Genomic DNA, 20377 nt, shown 5'->3' on the forward strand with positions numbered 1-20377 from the left:
GTTGACTGTCAGCGTAAATAAATACACTGTGCTGCCGCTAAACAGCCGAGGAGAATGACTGCTGTTCAATTGCCCTATTGGCAATAAACTATTGGAAACATTTAACAACTGTAAAATAGCTAGGTGTAACAGTCCTCAACCACCTAAAGTGGAATGACCTTATTGAAGTCATTGTCTAAATGGGTGATGCACTCATTCAACTGATTCTTGAATACTGCTTGTCAGTCCGAGGCAGTAAGCATATTTCGTCATGGGCTCCCTCCGAAGGTGTGAAATATTATGGAACTGATTGTCAAAGCCCAGTGACAGAAGGGACATGAGATGCCATGTGCATCAGCATGACAGCGCCATAAGAAGTATCTGATAAATTAAGGTCGAGTGGGGTGGGTGGAGCACTTTCGTTTCCTCTCAGTAGTTTAACTGCAGTTTATAAACATCAATAATTTATATGGAATACTATTCATATAATTAATACACTTTGAAATATCAAGTATTTTAAAATATGTGTTGTATAAAACTCAGTAAAATCAAATTCTAATGCAAGGTTAAAAACACAGAATTGCGAGGAATTTTATGAAACTCCCAAAATTCCCTGAGATTTCCCTGACTTTTCCATGTAAAACGTAGTTCCCTGAGAATTCCAGGTTTTCCAGATGAATTGTTACCCTGATCACAGAAAAGTTAACCATTAAATTTCTGAGAGCATGTATTTCAGAAGAGTCAGGCAACATCATAACACTTCCTCTCATAAACAAGTAATGGAATGATCACAAAGGGAAAAATCAGATAAATTAGTAACTGACAGTTGTTCTTCCAAAGTGTTCTTATCAACTTAAACAGGAAAGAAGAGAAATGATACTGGTACCATATGTAACCTCTGCCACACACTGCATGGTGGCTTGCAGCAAATACACATAGATATATAACGAAAACTCTCAGAGCTGTACAACAAGTCAAGGTATACACCAACAAAAGACAAGTAAATTATAAAAACTTAGGCACTTATGCAGTTTAGCAGGTACGGAAAAAATTTTTCATTCCAAATGTATCTGGCTTGGAGAGCTCTGTGGGTGAATATGTAAAGTTTGTTGGTGATTGTACTTTGTATTTTCATAAATAAAGTGATCTGTAGCGTAGCCCACTTGAGGTTAGGTTGGGAGTTTGTTTTTTTTTTTGGAATGCGGCCGCGGCAGCGGCCGCCTATGATTTGAAAATACTGATTAGTATGTTGCGTCATCGGCAGCGCCGCGCTTATCGGGCAGAAGATATCGCCGACGGTCAAGGGAAAATGAAAATGGATGTTATATTCGAAATCAGCGCATCAGAATTCACTATATCGACAAAATATTGAAAAATAAAAAATTTTTAAAAGAATTTAAAAAAAAATTAAAACAATTTTTTTGATGTAAATAATTGACTGGGGCGAAAATAAATATCGTATTCGTAATCAGCGTATCAAATTTGACTATAATCGATCAAATTTTGAAAAAAAATGAAAAATTTTTTCCGTACCTGCTAAACTGCATAAGTGCCAAAACTTATTCAGTATACTATATAAACAGTGAAGTATCAATATACAGCTCTTCATTCTAGATCATATTTGTGCTAGTATCAACTAAATGTAGGCTAACCTAGTAAATTACCCCATTACTTTGGAAAAAATGGTGCTGAATCCTTAGTAATATTAGACAATAACTGATTATCATTTATTGGTAGTTGAATATTTACTTGATTACATTGGCACTTTCAAAGAAAATGATTACCTACATCAGTAACAACAGAACAGCCTTTACAATGAACACTGCTATTTGCCATGATCTAACTGAATTTTTCAAGTCTTTACTCAAGGTAATCCAATAATTTGTAATGCGCCTTTATAGTTTCCTTTTAAAATGGTAAGACTTCCCAGTATCTTGTTTTATGTTGGATGACAGCATGTTTAATATCTTTGTACACGAATACATAATTGTAAAGTTAACCCCAAGCAGGGAACCAAAGCCTTAAATTATTTTTGTGCCTTTTACTGGCAGGTTAACTGAAGCCTTCGATACTGCTTCACTAAACTAAAACTGTCAATTTTCAACATAAACTAGGCCTCAAGCTGCAATACAGATCAGTATTTCATAAGAATTAAGATTTTGTATTCACATTTATTGGCTTCACCATCTTGCAACCAGTCACCTTTCAACCTAACCTACAGCTTGTGCTACACTACAATCAATCTGTCAACACAACATACATTCTCATAAAATAATATAGGGACACAATATATTGTTAGCGTCCTGTTCCATTCCCACACATGCATGTATGACATCACACAACACATCAGTACATCATGTGAGGAAAATAACATCTGGTATCAGTGCTTTCAGTTATACAATATCACAATTCAGCTAAAACTTGATTTTTATATCAGTTACAAAAACCATTAAGGTGTAGACGTGATGAGAAATAAGTCCAAGTAATATTAAAGTAGTTAAAAAGCGCTGTTTATAATGTGTGGCTATCTGCACAAAAATTTTAACGGTCACTTCTGCTGAGTCCGTTCAGTGAGGTACGTTGTCACAGAAAACAATCCCAATGAAAATATACAAAACATTGTCAACACAGCGAGATATAGTTGTAAAATATGCTGTACGAGCGTCGTTATCGGCTACTAGTTACAGCTGGCGTTATGCACCATATTAACTATTGTTGTTGCAAATATCTATAGCGTTCCTTTCAAAGCGTCTGAAAATGGTAATCAAAAGAGAAAATGTGTTCTAACAGAAAAGTATTATCTTTTTTACGCAAACTTACCCCCCTCCTTGCCATTGGTTATATTGCACAACAGCCATGGGTTTTCCTTTTAAGGCTGGATTTAATCGAGTTTCAACTTGACAGTAAAAACAATCCATATCAACTAAAACAACAATACGATCGCACATTTTTAAGATTTCCTCTGACGAATTTATATTCTTCTTTCCAAAAATGAAAACTTATCTTATTGATGGGCATTAGATAACCGCAAAATATTCCATCTCAGAAACATAAATTCGCAATTAAATACGGTTTTTAGAAAAAAGAGAACACGACATGTAAAGACATGACCCGTAATACGGAAAATAGGTAGAGATCGGCATAACAAATTGCTGCTAAACAAAACTACCCGCGCTTTGATAGCTTACAAAATGTCTAGTGTCAATAACCAGTCCAACCAACATGATAACATGAGGAAGTGTTTTGTCCGCTTGTTCGAATTCTTCTGCTTAAAACCCCGCAAAAGGAATTAACAATATTCAAGAGCTTTACTAAGTGTTTAACAGGACTGACCGAAAGTTTTATGTATTTTTTAATCTAGTGTTTGCAAAATATATCGGTGACTTTTGTTTGTTCTACGCAAAGATATTAGTTGTTGTTGTTCGTCAAAACATAAATAGTAAATACTGTGTTCTAGAATCTAGAAGTCTGTTGACTCTGTATTAAAGTGCCGAGTGTATAGCGTGTACTGTGTGAAGAAGACTTAATTTACTACTGCTGCGAAGTGATACAGCAGGGGTAATGGATACAAGTGAAAGCGGAGATGATTTGGGAAATAATTTCCTTGCCGTGGAAACTCAAAATTTCATGGTTCACGGCGAAGAACTGGACGGTGAATATTATATATTCTAATGCATTAACGGTTGCTGTCTGTTTGATTAGTTATTTTCTTTAATAGTTAACAGCAAGTCTTGTAAAATATAAGTTGTGAAAATTTAATTATAGGTGTTTTCATATGTTCGCTGGGTGTGTTCGTGAATACTGTTAAAGTTATCCTTATCCTTGTATGCATGAATTGTTTGTGTAATAGATTTCATATTCTAAAAGCAATCGACTACCATAAAAAAATCTGCATTTATGCTTTTGTTTGATTTGCTTGATATTAAATTGCCTTAAGTGAGTAACTATGGATTCCAAAGTAGACGAAGCTCTTCTATGTTGAAAGAAGTAGATATATAGATTTTTTTCGTAAAGTGCAGCACAGTAAGATGACTTCGTTATGAAATATTATATAATTGAATTACTAATACGAATTAAAATCAAATGTAGGAATGAATCCCTGTGAAGATACTCTTTAGTGGAGTGGAATTTTTTCAACAAGTAATTTATTAAACTGCTCCATTCAACTCGTAATAAATTTTCTTTCGGTACTCGTGGTAAACCTTTACTCTTTACTGGGATTGTTGTAGGTCCCAATATTGAATCATGCTTTATATTACTTTATGATGAAGAGAAATATCCGTTAATTATTATTCTCATGTCAGAGACATAGATAGGTGTACCGGTACAGTTAACATTTCATATAGTCTTTGATCAAAATTTGTCCTCTTCCAGTCCATTTTTCTGTCACTTGATGGTGGTCTTCTGCAGCACAGCAGACTGGACACAATTGATACTGAAGCATGTGCTGGACAGTATGGAATTCTCCGCAGTCATAGTTAATATTGAAACTTCCTGGCAGATTAAAACTGTGTGCTGGACCGAGACTCGAACTCGGGACCTTTGCGTTTCGCCGGCAAGTGCTCTACCAACTGACCTACCCAAGCACAACTCACGCCCCGTCCTCACAACTTTACTTCCGCCAGTACCTCGCCTCCTACCTTCCAAACTTTACAGAAGCTCTCCTGCGAACCTTGCAGAACTAGCACTTCTGAAAGAAAGGATATAATTAATATTGTTTTCTGTACTGTAGCTCCATCTTGGCAGATTAAAACTTGATCTACCCACTCCTGATCCTCAGCTTATTCAAAGATTTCCAGGTCCTCCATTCCTTGTCATGTCCTGGAGGCAATTTATATCTGAAACTGTTTTCCATTCAGAGGGAAGGGAAGTCTTATACCTCCAAAGTTGCACCCCAGCATTTTCAACTCTGTTACCAAGTATGTTTGGTGTACTAAGGAAACTCTTCCTGGATTTCAGTCACTGCGAATGAGGTTTAAGCCCATACACATGATGAGTTTGGGTTTGGTCCACTTTCTTTTGTTCCTTATTTGCCCCAATTTCTCTTCAAATGGGAGGTGCTACCATTCCTGCCATGCGGTAAATCCATTAGACATGAGCAGATTTCAAACAACCTGTTCTAATTCTGCAGGTGCCATTGAGAGCTACGTCTGCCTGTTCGGCGTGTGATGAATTATACCGAACTGATCAAACATACTCCATGGAGGAATAGGTTAATTCAAGTGCAAATGTTTGGATGGTTTCAGGTTGCCTGCCCTACTGTGGGAAATACGGAAGCGTCTGATTCCGCCTGTCTGCTTTGACCCATGACGTCACAAATATGGCGGAAACGACCATAAACCACGATTCCAATATGGCGCTTATAAAGTCGTTACGTACACATTATGAGGACGAAAATACATCGAAAAACAAACACGCACACTTTCCACAAAAAGCCTAATGACACTAACGGGACAAGTGCGAGAAATGGGGTATTTTGGGTGGGGGCAAACTGAATATAAACAAATTTAACACCCACCCCCATACAAAACCACACAAAATGATGAAAAAAAACCAGACATCACAAAACTTCCCAAATACCACGAAACACAGTATCATCTGGAATCGGACACTTCCCTTGACCTATATAGCTCAACAGCTGCTCCCGATCCCATAAATTAGGATCAAACACTTCCCTTGGCCCGTATAGCTCAAAAACATCTCCCGACACCAATACCGACATACACAGCCACACATTGGGATCGAACACTTCCCTTGACCAGCGCACTGTTAATTTTATCCGTCATATCCACTCCTGAACAAAAACAACAACCAATTAATTTTACTAAAATTACCACACGACACAGCGACCAACACTAAATTAACCTTCACACAAAATCGTTAACTCACTGAAATGAATTCCATTACAAACACAGCCGACACTTGAACAATTCTGGATAATGAGCAAAAGCAAACTGAGCCCATTACACCACACAAACAAAAACCCTGAACATACTACAAGAGAGCACAACAAACCACAACACGACTTCCGGAAGGCGTTCGATATAGTTCCGCACTGTCGCCTGATAAACAAAGTAAGAGCCTACGGAATATCAGACCAGCTGTGTGGCTGGATTGAAGAGTTTTTAGCAAACAGAACACAGCATGTTGTTATTAATGGAGAGACGTCTACAGACGTTAAAGTAACCTCTGGCGTGCCACAGGGGAGTGTTATGGGACCCTTGCTTTTCACAATATATATAAATGACCTAGTAGATAGTGTCGGAAGTTCCATGCGGCTTTTCGCGGATGATGCTGTAATATACAGAGAAGTTGCAGCATTAGAAAATTGTAGCGAAATGCAGGAAGATCTGCAGCGGATGGGCACTTGGTGCAGGGAGTGGCAACTGACCCTTAACATAGACAAACGTAATGTATTGCGAATACATAGAAAGAAGGATCCTTTATTGTATGATTATATGATAGCAGAACAAACACTGGTAGCAGTTACTTCTGTAAAATATCTGGGAGTATGCGTGCGGAACGATTTGAAGTGGAATGATTATATAAAATTAATTGTTGGTAAGGCGGGTACCAGGTTGAGATTCATTGAGAGAGTCCTTAGAAAATGTAGTCCATCAACAAAGGAGGTGGCTTACAAAACACTCGTTCGACCTATACTTGAGTATTGCGCATCAGTGTGGAATCTGTACCAGATCGGGTTGACGGAGGAGATAGAGAAGATCCAAAGAAGAGCGGCACGTTTCGTCACAGGGTTATTTGGTAACCGTGATAGCGTTACGGAGATGTTTAACAAACTCAAGTGGCAGACTCTGCAAGAGAGGCGCTCTGCATCGCGGTGTAGCTTGCTCGCCAGGTTTCGAGAGGGTGCGTTTCTGGATGAGGTATCGAATATATTGCTTCCCCCTACTTATATCTCCCGAGGAGATCACGAAAGTAAAATTAGAGAGATTAGAGCGCGCACGGAGGCTTTCAGACAGTCGTTCTTCCCGCGAACCATACGCGACTGGAACAGGAAAGGGAGGTAATGACAATGGCACGTAAAGTGCCCTCCGCCACACACCGTTGGGTGGCTTGCGGAGTATAAATGTAGATGTAGATGTAGAGGACATCTACAGACACGCAACACTCTCAAACCAAACTCCATGACGTTACACACGACAACACCCTTACGTCACGGGTGAAAGCAGACGCTTGGGATCGGACGCTTCTGTCAACCTCTACTGTGATCCGGGCAATTTCTTAACAGATTGTAACTGGTGGAAACTTTCAACTTGTGATTCATGCCATCTCTCTTGAAAGTAAGAGATCTGTCCAGTATCACTCGTAGGTAATTTGAAGTGTAGCAAATGTTATAACTCAACTCCTGACCATACTATGATCAACTTATAAGTAGCTTCCATGTTTCTCAAATGAAAAGCACACATTTGAGGCTTTGAAATGTTTGGTGTAAGTTGTGCTATAGTATCTTGATAGATCTCGAAGGGCATTTGTGAGGATGTTCTCCACTCATTCAAAGTCTGAGCTCTGAGTGGCAAGACTGAGGTCACCAGCATGCAGGAAACTCCTGTTGTAGGGGGCTGTAGTTTGGTCATTAGTATACAGGTTGAATAGGATTGTGACAGATACACTTCCTTTGGGAAGACCATTTCTCTGTTGTCTCCATTGACTGCACTGCCATTGAAAGGCAATGAAGAACCTGTGGCTTTGCAGAATTGCTGCTGTGAAATTCATTAGGCTAAAATCCATACTCATATTGTATACCTTGCCTAGCACTAGCTGGTAGTTGACAGCGATATAGGCTGCTGATAACTCGACAAATACTGCCCCTGTCATCTTAGGAGCTTCAGGCCCATCTTCTGCGAACTGTTTAAGATTCAGCAGTTGTCCAGTGCAGCTTTTACCAGGATGAAATCAGGCTTGTTGAGGTAATAGCATGGAGTCGACTATAGCTAGGTGGTGATTAAAGAGCATTATTTCCAGCTGTTTGTATAGATGACAAAGTAATGAAATGGTCCAAAACTCTTTGGATTGTTCCCTTCTTTACTAGGTGTCAGCAGAGCAATCACTTGGTTCTTCTGCCATATCTTCGGGATTTGACATTTGCTCACAGAAGTATTAGAGAGTTGTAGAATCCATTTTTTTGTTATTTTAAAGTGCTTAATTGCTTTGTTTGTATATAATCTAAGGCTGCTCATTTTCCATTCTTACTTTGTTTAATAACTTTATCTAATTCTTCCCTGCTGAATGATGTTGTAGGCAGATTGTTCTCTTTTCTTTGCAGTATTGTCTTTTTTAGTGGGTTGCCTTCCTGTTCAGCAATAACTGATGTACTATTTTATTGGCTGTAATGACATAGTCTACAGCTGTTGTAGATGGATCATTACTTAAGTGTTTTGGGAGTCTCTGAGCTGTATGGCTGTCTGTTTTTCGATCCAAGTTTTCTGTGGTTTTAATCCATTGATTCCTTTTTATCTTTATCAAAGAAGTGATGAGTTTGTTCCCTCCATACACAGTTGCTTGACTGAAAAGATCTTCTTCAAATAAGTTCCTGTGTTCTGTGAGTATGGTGGCTTGGTCTGATGTAAGCCCAGGAATGTAGGATCTTAGACGACCGCGAGGAATTGACATTCCTTAACAGCTCTTTATAGCAGTGATGAAGGCGTCAATGTTCTGGTGCTGGTTCTGTAGAAATCACTTCGAAGTCGAACAATTTAGTAAATCTTGACTAGTCTGGTTCTCTAAAATTAAACCTTCTTCAAAAAGGTATTTTACGAGATCTATCGGCAGAAAATATTTCACATATTATTGTTCTATGCTGTGATTGAGTATTGGGGAAACAACAAATTTTACTCGTTGTTGGCTGATACTGTTGCTACTAAATATGAGGTCGAGTTTATAACCTCGCTTCCACTTCCTGCTGTTGAATGATGCTGGTAATTTTGCATCATGAATTAAATGCGACTCATTTAATTCTACCCATTCTTGTACTGCCGGCCTGTTCTCATCTTCATGATTGTAGCCCTGAACATTACTATCACTGTTGAAATCACCAGTCACAATCTGCACTCTTTTATTATGAAAATTGGATGATTAATTTATAATATATTCAGCACTAGGTGGTTTGAAAAGGGATGAAATGGTACAATTGGCTATTTCTAAAGTGAGAAGTTTGATATCATTTTCCTTGGTAAATGCTGTGGATAGGATCTGAATGTCCAGATGAATAAAAATAGCACTTCAATATTTGTTATACGGTCTTTCAATGGTGAGGTGCATTGTGTTTATTTTTGGTGTGTGCATGTTGCATCTTCCATGTCTTTTGTACACACGGTACCTGGCACTGCTGTTGACTGCATAGATCTTGGAGCAGTTCTTTGGATGCTGTTAATCCTTCTATGTTAACAGAAATAATGGCTAACTTTGGCCTTGAAAGCTCAGATTTGGATGTTTCTGGTGTGAAAGGATGAGTCATCAGATTTTTCATTTTCTGACGTTGCCAAGGATACACCCTATTGCTTTACTTTATACCTTCCTTGGCCTGTTCATATGCCAGTCGCAGTCTTCAAGGAGGCTCCTTTCTTGTACCCCAGTATCTGTAATGGAAATGAGTGCGGTAGTAAACTAGCTGACAAAACGTTTTACTCTCTCTCTCTCTCTCTCTCTCTCTCTCTCTCTTGTGTGTGTGTGTGTGTGTGTGTGTGTGTGTGTGTGTGTGTGTGTGTGTGTAACACCACATATAATCGATATAACATACGTCTATCTTCCTACAATGTTATTAGTATCCCATAAAAGAAGTCCATCACTCAGTATTGTATAGACACAAGGAAAACAAACTGATTTCTTCATTATTTGAAGAACCTGCAGCTGTAATCATGTAACAGATGCAAGGCACTTTATTATGGCAGTGTGCACACAAGAAGGTGGATGGCGGGGTGAAGCACATTTACAAACAGCCATGTAATGCTTCAACTCATAGTGTCATTCTTCCACATCAGTATGTAGCATGCTATTTAGTGTATGCATAGGATGTTTAAAGTTGAGGAGTTTTTGAATTTTTTCATTCTTTGGCCTGTAATATCTATTTTAGGGGACCAGATAAAAATTTGACTATTACACACTCAATAGACCTTTATGATATCAAACTTCAGTATAAATTACAAATATGAGTAAAAAATATATTTCTTAATATATGCAATATCTGGACCCATGGAATAAAGTATATGAATTATATGATTTAAACAGATGAAGAAACTCGTGAAATTAAAACAATGGATGATCATTCATTGAAATAGTGCTCTGCTGAAAGTTTCAGCAGGCTAGCAGACAGCATCTGAAAGTCTGTACAGACTCACAGACAAGCCTGTAAACGTCTGTGTGTCTTCCCCCTTCCACCACCATCTGTTCAGCCACACTCAAGTTACTGAGCTCTTGAAGTATGTGGTTTAACAATGGAGTCTGTGTTCTACTAGTGTTCATATTAATGAAGCTTGCCATAAAAGTGTGTAAGGATATTTCCTAAAGATATTACTTTAATTGAAGATCACAGTGAAGAAGAAAAAGTATTGTTTTACTTACAGGTTGGCTCGGAGGTTAACTCAACTTGCAAGTAGCATGAAATTAAATACTTAAATTTCACCATCTTTTTGGCCAATCTAACTTGTGCACCCTTTTAAGAAACAAAAGAAGCCTGCAACAAAAAGTCTGAGAGAAATATCATTTGATCATTATTCTGAAAATAAAAGCCTTTTTGTTGATACAATTCCAGGAAAGTCATTTTGCCCATCATGTTACTCTAAGATATTTGTCATGAACAAAGAAAGGTATTGTGGTAGTTAAGATAAAGAATTTTGTGACTCATCAGAAATTACAGAAAAAGAGTATTTAGCTTGTGAAATCCAAAGTGTTTCTCCTGCTACAAAATTAGAAAACTAAATGAAGAAAGGTCCCATTGAATGCAAAAATTGAGAAAGTGGCAACTATTGTCAAAAAGAACTGGGAAGTTTCTTTTAAAAAGGAACGTTGTACTAAACCACATTGAAGCTCTAAAAATTCTCAAACTGAATCATAGATAAGCTAAAAGCTAAATGTCATATTTCAAACAAAGATGGCAAAGATAAGATTATCAGTCTACTACTAAATTCTTGGAGTCAGGCAAAAGAATTTAATGTGTCAGAATGTTTGGTTAAATTAACAAGGCAATTGGTGAAAGAAAAGGGAATTTTACCTACATTACAAAAGGAAAAGTGCACCTAATTTCATAGATGAAAACACAATTGAAAAGGTTATTAGGTCTTATGAAGATAATAATAACCAGCAGTTTATGCCTGGCAAAAATTATCATGTTTCTGTTAAAGAAAATGGTACTAAGGTTCAGAGACAAAAAGGTTAATATTGTGCGATTTAAATGCATTATTCATTGAATTCAAAAGATAAAATCCTGATGTTAAAATAGGAAGGTCGAAATTTTGTGTTGTTGCTGGGGCATCTGGCACCCATAATATGTGCATCTGTTTGTACCATTGAATGTAAAGTACTTGACAGGTGGGGCCAGTCTTGGAGTTAAGTACAAAGACCTTTCAGAAGTTCTGCTTTGCAGTACTGACAATTACAATTGTATGATCATGGGAAAATGTCAAGACTGTCCAGACAGACATGCTTTACTTGACATGTGTGAAGAATCGGAAGAAGATGATTTGTTGCCTGTCAATAGAAAATAGAAATGGTGATAATTACAAAACCATGAAAAGGGTTTTGTGAAGTGTTGGTAGCTAACCTTGGAAAACTGAAAATGCATAATTTTGTGCCAAAGCTCAGGGCAAATTTCTGATAGTTGATGAATGCTTAGTTCTTGCTGACTTTCCTGAACACTATTCCTTTTTTGCTCAAATTGAAGTACAAGGATACCACTGGGTAAACAAACAGGCCACAGTTCACCCATTTGTGTTCTATCATAAAGATCAAGTGTGCACAAACTTCTCTGCTTCTCTGATGGTGCTGCAAGCCATTTTTACACACACACACACACACACACACACACACACACACACACACACACACGCGTTCACAAAGAAGACTATGGACTTCATGCAGAATGGCATGGGAAGAATGTGTTTTTTGGTGTCTGGGGTACAACAAAGCGAGCTGTCTCAAAAGCTAGTCTTCAGCGGACCTATGAGAACTGGATATTGGCATCTCAATAAATCTTTAAATTCTGTAAAGAATAGTTAAAAAGGATTAGCTGTGTTTGTGTAAAATGTGAGGAAATACAAGAACTCTACACAAATGTCTTGGAAGGAGGATTCAACACTTGTCAGAATATCAATGGCCTCTGATCTTTTCATTGTTTTAGATCTCTGTCACACAACTTGCTCAAGTGTAAGATCACATCAACATCCCCAGGTAGTGAACGTCATCAGTACAGAAAACTTGTACCCCTGACACTTAAAAATAAGGATGTGGTCGCTTGTGTTTATGGCGAACAGTGACGGATTGCCGAAGTTGATAATCTTGATTTTCAAAACCAAGATGTGCATGTTTCATTTTACCACCCATCAGGACCAGGAACCTCGTTTAAAAAAGTTGAAAAGGATAAAGTCTGAATGCCTGTTAAAAATGTACCGAAGGAGCTGTCTCCCCTGGAATTTACAACTGCAGCTGGGTGAATTTTTATCCTAACACCCAAACTGAGTGAAGCAATTTATCTGTTGTTCAGTGAACAATGTAGTAAAAATAAATTATGTGAGAACAAGAAAATGTAATTAGTTGGTGTTTTTTTTTAAAGTGATCATGTTGTTGTTGTTGTTGTCTTTAGTCCTGAGACTGGTTTGATGCAGCTCTCCATGCTACTCACCCGATACATTTTATCCATTAGTCCAGATATTAAGAAATGTGTTTTTAACTCACTTCGGTAATTTTTTGTGACTTCCCATTGAATCTCAAAGTTGAAATTTATACTGAAGTTTAACATCATAAAGGTCTATTAAGTGTGTAATTTTCAAATTTTTATCTGTTATCTGGTCCCCTGGCAAAGGTATTGCAGGAAAAAGAATGGAAAAATTCAAGAAATCTGTTCCTTTTTTACAAAAAAAGTGTTTCTTGTAACTGTAAGCTTCTCACCATTGATACTTTATGTTATGAAAAGTAACTATAATGTGTATTGTAATAGCACAGAACATTAAGGCTGAGAAATTACTCCTTCTTTGGAAAAATACTGTTAAAAAATTGTCTCTTTTAAATTTGTGACCATAAACTTTGAGCTATTTAAAATATATTAAGGAATACATTCAGCTGTGTGATCATGGTTTTAATTTATAGTACAATGTGTGCTGAGCTAAATGCTTCTTATTTGAAAGGTCTGGGGGCAAACCATTACCAAATAATTTAAAAAATTGCAGATGATTCTGAATGCGAAGAATGCTTGCGACCTGAAAGAAAAATGGCCATTGTATCTAAATGATAACTGATAAAATTTTAAAAATATTTTTGAGTCCCTCAAAAATGAGGGAATTCACCCAGTGAATATTAATTTTTTGAGATGTCCAAATAACTAGTGCTTGGACCATTTGGCATGGATTGACCAGTTATTAAAATTTTAATGATAATCAATTTTTAAGTCCAATACATATTCTTTTAGCAAAGGAGAAAGTAATTTGTTATTGTGATACCTATATAATTTGCAAAAAATTTGGTATTTACGTTGTTAAACCAGTCTGGTCATGGACTCTCCTTGACATTCATTGATATCATCTCCATGATCAGGACCAAGAACAACAGGTCTTAAGACATTCTCAGATGGGCAGTATTCTCAAAGCAGGACCCCAGCCTGATTTTATTTGTAAGTGGTCTAGAGGTTTCTGCAGGACCATTACAGACATTGCTAAAATTTTGTGCAAAAATTCACATGTTCCCAATGAACATGGGTAAAGTTTTACTTTTGTCAATATAGTGCTTAGAGAACTGCAGTCATTTGTTTGACCCCACAGTAAAACTATCAAAAATGCACCCCGGAAATAGTCAGCAGCTTTTGAGACATATCGTCACCAGCAGTATTTTTTTGAAAGAAACAAATCTATACCATCGTGTAAAACTTTTTGGGCTCTCAAGCATAATAATAAAAAAGATTTCTTGGGCAATTTTCATAAGGATAATTATAAGCAAAGTCGAGCAAAAGAAAGATGCTTGGAAAAAAGGCGACATTTAGTTTTTTATATCTTTAAGTAATTGCAGGATAAACCTGAGACTTTGCATGTAATAACTTTCCAATACAAGGTTTTACAAAATAAAACTTCATTCTCGTGCTGCTTTCCATTAGTTTACAAATTGAGGGGAAAGTTAACAATTTTTGTAAAAATGTCAAAAATTGCTATTTTTAGCTCACTTTTACGAAAAGTCTTCTGAACTCTTTTAAACAATTTTAATTAGAAAGGCAGTCTTCTAAACGCCTAAAAAAATAGCTTTGGTTTTGCAATGTGAGCACATAAGGTGCTAAAAAACTGAAAGGTGGAGGTATATTTAAAATGCACCCATATTTTGCTGGTACTAAGTTTAAATCTGACTTATTTTATTATGTTCTGCAATTGTTAAGTAATTCCTGGGGATGGTAATATCAAAAGTCTTAATGACTAAAAAAGGAGATCGAGACAGAATAACTCGATAAACCCCAGAAAAGTGGTGTCTTTCGTCATGACTTATCATGACATTCTTCAGTCTATTTTTCTTCTGTGATAAATACAGAATCAAACAGATTATTAACATCAAAATTTAACTATGCAACACCAAGATACTGGCCATGATGACAGTAAAATTGCTGTGTTACAGTTGCAACACATATGGTATAAACTGCCTTCAAGTTTTACATCAGTGTCACATTGTGTATGTTTTGGGGATGTTCATAGCAGTGATATAATTTTCCTCGTGACATTCTACACAAAGTTAATGAAACCTGCACTTTCACTTGGGAACCTGTCTTAAAGAAACCCATCAGTGGCTGCTGTTGCACAGCTATCAGGCATGGCCCTTATGGGGATGGTGAAGCTGGTTTTCTGGCTTTAAAAGAAACCAATAGTGGTTAAGCCACCATGGACCATAGTTACCCATTTACAGTTTTCATCACTTCACATAAATCACAGAATATGCTATACTTTAGAGCGCCCATAGCATTGCACATTAAGACACACTAAAAATTCTCTATATCATGAACCCTTTCCAAAAAAAAAAAAAAAAAAGTCAGGCAGGTTGCTATGAACTTTCCAAAACTTGCAGTGTGACAATGGTGTAAAACCTGAAGAGGTGTGTGTGTGTGTGTGTGTGTGTGTGTGTGTGTGTGTGTGTGTGTGTGTGTGTTGCTTTGAATTATCCGTATGAAAATTGCTCAAGAAATTGTTTTTATTATTTTGCATAAGAGCGCACAAAAACTTGTGCAAGATGGCATAGCTTTGTTTCTTTCAGGAAATTTTTTTTGAAAACTCAGGGGTGCAGTTTTGATAGTTGTGCTGTGGGGTCAAACAAATGACTATAAATACCTACGGAAGTGGCGAAAATAAAAATTTATCAATGTGTATTGGGAACGTGTGAATATTTGCACAAAATTCCAACAAAATCTGTGCTGGTCATGTGGGAACTTTTTACGAAATTAGACCACATAGCATGGAATGGCCCAGGTCTATCTTAACCATATAAGTTGTTTTGGGTGTTGCCATCTTCAGGTCTGTTGCAGATAGTATAACAGTGTTGTGACAATCTTAGTTCAATTATCTGAAGCTAAATCTACAAATAGCTAGGAATACATGACTAATAAAAAAATATTAACATGACTAACAGCCATGTGTACCAGCTATTATACCATAAAATATTCTAAGCATCAATGTCAATATCTACATAACTAGGTACATAGTAAGTGCTGGTGGTGGGCGTGTGTCCCTGAATTTCTCCAAATAACTGTAGCCAGTAGAGGGCACTAAACATAGGTTACATGACTAATCAGTATTGCAAATTCAGTAGGCAAAATGAGATACACAGTCATTGATTAAAATTATTGCATATGGCAAGGTGAGCCTCTTACAATAAAACGCAAAGTGACATACAATATGTGAAAATAAAATCCATGTAAAACATGTAAAGGGTGACAATAGAAAGCTTGTATATGGCAAAATAAACAACACATCATTGAGTAAAAATCAGAGTGAAAGATCGAAATCTAAAATCCAACCTATTATTAGAAATCTTTCAGCATGGCAAAACAATTAAATATAACCATAAGTCGAAGATTATTAATGAGACAAAGACCATTGAATGAAAAGTCTCGATAGTCAATAACGCATTTGGAGTGGAATCTAGGTGGCTCTGCCTTGGCCTCTCTATAGGGAGATTTTGTTTTCCTGTGGCAGAGCTTACTGAAGGACACCCAATCTCCTCACTGCTGGTGGTTGGTGTATGTGCCTGCACACCAAGCTGCTGCAGTGTGCAACACTGCTCAAACTAGTAAATTTCTGAATACATCACAATAAGCATTCAAATTAAACTCACCCTGTTCGTACAGCAATAATCCCGACTGCCTTTTTATAGTCCGTAAATTTCCCCCTCCTCCAATAGGTTCAATAATTGAGACGTCTAGTATTAAAATTGGCCAAGTCACCAAAGGCATATTTTTGAGTATTGATGAAAAACCTCCAAAGACAAAATGATGCTCAGACTTTTTATCTTTCATAGTTACATCCTTAATGGTTCAGTGTTTTAGCTACATTGTTTCATGAAATCTGATTAATAATGAACCCACAATTATTGGTTAATTTAAGTTGTGACTTGGCCATTTTTGTTGGAATTTTATCTAATTTTACTGTTTCTTTTCCTTTTCTGTTTTTTCTCAAATAAAACAGTAGTCTTTTTAAATTCCAAAATCTTGTGAAAAAAGCTATTGAATGAATAGTTTGTATTTCACTTCAACCCCGAACACAACAAAAAGAAAATAATCTGCAAATAATCAAGTATGGTAATAGAATCATTATTATAACATACCGTTAACATGTCTGTTAGAACTTCAAGTTTAACACATATATTTCGGAACGACACAACAACACATATAAGTCACAGAGTAAGTTGACAAGTAAGACATGTGTACACATTAGCATTCGAATGAGCACTGAGTCCAAGTCTAGCGGCCGCTGCTCGGCTGGCCGCTTAGGTGGCGCAGCTGCTGCATGGCTGGCAGACAGCGCCGCACATAGAGGACACGCGTAATTGCGCGGTGGCACTTTGAATGATCGGCGAGTCACAACACTTTTCCCCCCTTCGAAATTGTTGCACTGGTCTTGATGGAGGTGTCCTGGAGATGGCTAACGTCCATAGGCATTGTTTGACTCGCCGTAAAGTCTCGAGGAGGAAGCTTCCCGTACAGACGGAAGTGTCCCCGATGATAACGGGTCGAGATGACAGGGGACATAGGGGTCGAATCTGCTGGGGCCCCATGCACCAATCTGCCCGTTGCGGCCAGTCCAGTTGATATGACAGGAGACATGGGCGATGTGTCGGCGTCCATTGGAGGAGGAGGCGAGTAGATTTGCTCTGACAGAGGATGGTCCTCTGGTTCCTGCATGGGCACGTCTCCTGGTGGCGTCCGTTCTGGTGCTGGCATCGCGATGACGGTAAGAGGGCTGCGTTGTGAGTATTGAGAGATGCCAAGATCCCGAGCGTCAGGTAGAGCCAAAGGTGGTGTAGCAGCATTCGGAACAGGCGTTGCTGGCACCCGAGGCCGCAGAAGATGAAGTAGCGTGCGGGGCTGTCGGCCATGTAAGAGCTCAGCCGGGCTGTGGTCGCCCATGGGGGTGAAACGGTAAGATGCCAGAAACTGGAGAAGCACATCATCAGCAGCAGAAGAAGTCGGAAGTTTCCGCATCTGAGCCTTAAATGTGCGGACCAGTCGTTCAGCCTCACCGTTGGATTGTGGATGGAACGGTGGGGCTGTGACATGCATAACGCCGTGACGAGCACAAAAATCCACAAATTTGGAAGAGGCAAATTGTGGACCATTATCAGTAACAAGAGTAGAGGGGAGGCCTTCCAAAGAAAAAATGTGGGCGAGAGCACTGGTGGTTGCCGCGGTGGTAGGTGACGTGCAACGGACAATAAAAGGAAAGTTAGAGTAGGCATCAATTACGAGGAGCCAATAAGTACCTAAAAAGGGTCCCACAAAGTCAGCATGAATGCGCTCCCAGGGCTTCTCAGGCGAAGGTCACGGTGACAAAGATGACTTCGGGGCAGCGGCCTGTGACGCACAAGGGCCGCAGGCAGCGACCATGTGTGCTATTTCAGAGTCGATGCCAGGCCAGTACACATGACGGCGCACCAGAGATTTTGTGTGAGACACACCCCAGTGCCCTTGGTGAAGGAGGCGCAAGACCGAAGCTCGCAAAGACGCAGGTACCACAACACGCAGCGAAGCATTGTCAGTGGAGAGGAGAACACCATCCCTAGCCGTGAGGCGGTAGCGTAAAGTGTAGTAGTTCCGCAACGGATCAGAAGTCTTAGCGGACGGGCGATCTGGCCAACCCTTCTGAATACAATGTAAAACCCGGGAGAGGGTAGGGTCAGAACCCGTAGCAGCCGCCTGCCTGTCCCAAGTGATGGGAAACCCGTCCACAACCCGCTGCTCGGCAACATCCAGGTGGAAACACAAAAATTCGTCCCTATCGAATGCCTGATCAGGACCCATGGGAAGGCGAGACAGAGCATCAGCATTCGCATGTTGAGCTGTTGGCCGGAAATGAATCTCACAATTGAAACGGGACAAGTAAAGAGCCCAATGCTGGAGGCGGTGTGCAGCCTTGTCGGGAAGTGACGTTGATGGATGAAACAAGGAAACAAGTGGTTTGTGATCCGTAACAAGATGAAATTTTGAGCCATAGAGAAAAACACCACCCTTATGAAGAGCATAAATGATGGCCAAAGCTTCTTTCTCAATTTGAGAATACTTTTGTTGGGCATCCGTGACCGTTTTGGAGGCATAAGCAATGGGTTGTTCCGAACCGTCAGAAAAACGGTGCGCAAGGACTGCACCGACCCTGTATTGAGAGGCATCTGTGGCAAGAACAAGATGTTGGCCAGGTCGATAAGTAGCCAGGCATGGGGCCTGTTTCAGCATAGTTTCAACTTCTGGAAAGCCGCTTCACATGACGCGGACCAGTGAAAAGGCACGTTTTTATGCAACAGGCGATGCAACGGCTGAGCCACCAAAGCCGCAGACGGTAAAAACTTGTGATAGTATGCTATTTTCCGCAAGAAGGCCTGCAGTTCATTAACAGATGTAGGGCGTGGAAGGGCATCGATCGCAGCGACAGTAGCGACAGTTTGTTGAAGCGGACGAATACCATCCCGAGAGAGTTGAAACCCCCAAGTACGTGATAGATGCCTGAAAAAATTGTGATTTCTGAAGGTTACACTTAAGACCGGCAGTCTGTAAGACATGAAAAAGTGTGCGGATATTTTGAAGATGTTCTTCAGTGGTGGAGCCAGTGACAACAATGTCGTCCATGTAATTGATACACCCAGGGACAGGGAGCAATAATTGTTCCAAGAATCGCTGAAAGAGAGCAGGGGCGCTAGCAACCCCGAATGGCAAGCGTTGGTATTGATAGAGATGGAAAGGCGTGTTAAGGACCAGAAACTGCCGGGAAGCAGTGTCGAGAGGAAGTTGATGATAAGCTTCTGACAGGTCAATTTTAGAAAAATACTGGCCTCCAGCAAGTTTAGTGAACAGTTCTTCAGGACGGGGCATAGGGTAAGTGTCGATGAGGCATTGAGCATTTACAGTGGCTTTGAAATCGCCACAGAGACAAATATCACCATTTGGCTTAGCAACTACAACGACAGGAGAGGACCACGCACTGGAAGTGACAGGAAGCAAGACCCCTGAAGTAGTGAGACGATCCAACTCCCGTTTTACCCGATCACGAAGGGCCACAGGAATGGGCCGAGCCCGAAAAAACTTAGGCCGAGAAGTGGGTTTGAGTGTGATATGAGCTTCAAAGTCGTTTGCACGGCCTAACCCAGGAGAAAAAAAGGATGAAAATGTCGTCGACAAGGAATCCAGCTGAGCATAAGGAATAGCATCAGGGACAATATTGACAGAGTCATCTATGGAGAACCCAAAAATGCGAAAGGCATCGAAACCAAAAAGATTTTCTGCATTGCTCTGGTCGACCACAAATATGGGAACAGTGCGAACGACGGATTTGTAAGATACCTCAGCATTAAACTGTCCCAAGAGAGAAATCTTCTGTTTATTGTACGTCCGTAATTGCCGAGTGACAGGGAACAGGAATGGAAAACCCAGCTGAAGATACGTCTGAGAATTAATTATAGTGGCAGCAGAACCGGTATCCACTTGCATGCGAACATCTCG

The 20377-nt window shown here is 39.2% G+C and overlaps 2 protein-coding genes across 3 annotated transcripts in view; one reads left to right on the plus strand and one right to left on the minus strand.

The window, feature by feature from the left end:
- The window catches only part of LOC126187549 (DNA polymerase eta), a 199462-nt gene extending 196186 nt beyond the window's left edge, over positions 1–3276 (minus strand). The window contains exon 1 of the mRNA XM_049928700.1: positions 2800–3276. Within this exon, the coding sequence (XP_049784657.1) occupies positions 2800–2927 (128 nt within the window). The 5' untranslated portion in view covers positions 2928–3276. The remainder of the gene's footprint in view (positions 1–2799) is intronic.
- A 134-nt stretch (positions 3277–3410) lies between these two features.
- Positions 3411–20377, plus strand: part of LOC126187550 (nuclear transcription factor Y subunit beta) — a 107012-nt gene continuing 90045 nt past the window's right edge. The window contains exon 1 of one of the 2 annotated variants that reach the window (XM_049928701.1): positions 3411–3631. In XM_049928701.1, coding sequence (XP_049784658.1) covers positions 3541–3631 — 91 coding nt within the window. In that variant the 5' untranslated portion in view covers positions 3411–3540. The remainder of the gene's footprint in view (positions 3632–20377) is intronic. The other variant, XM_049928703.1, reaches the window with a different exon arrangement.

The sequence above is a fragment of the Schistocerca cancellata genome, chromosome 5, assembly GCF_023864275.1.
Source record: "Schistocerca cancellata isolate TAMUIC-IGC-003103 chromosome 5, iqSchCanc2.1, whole genome shotgun sequence".
NCBI lineage: Eukaryota > Metazoa > Arthropoda > Insecta > Orthoptera > Acrididae > Schistocerca > Schistocerca cancellata.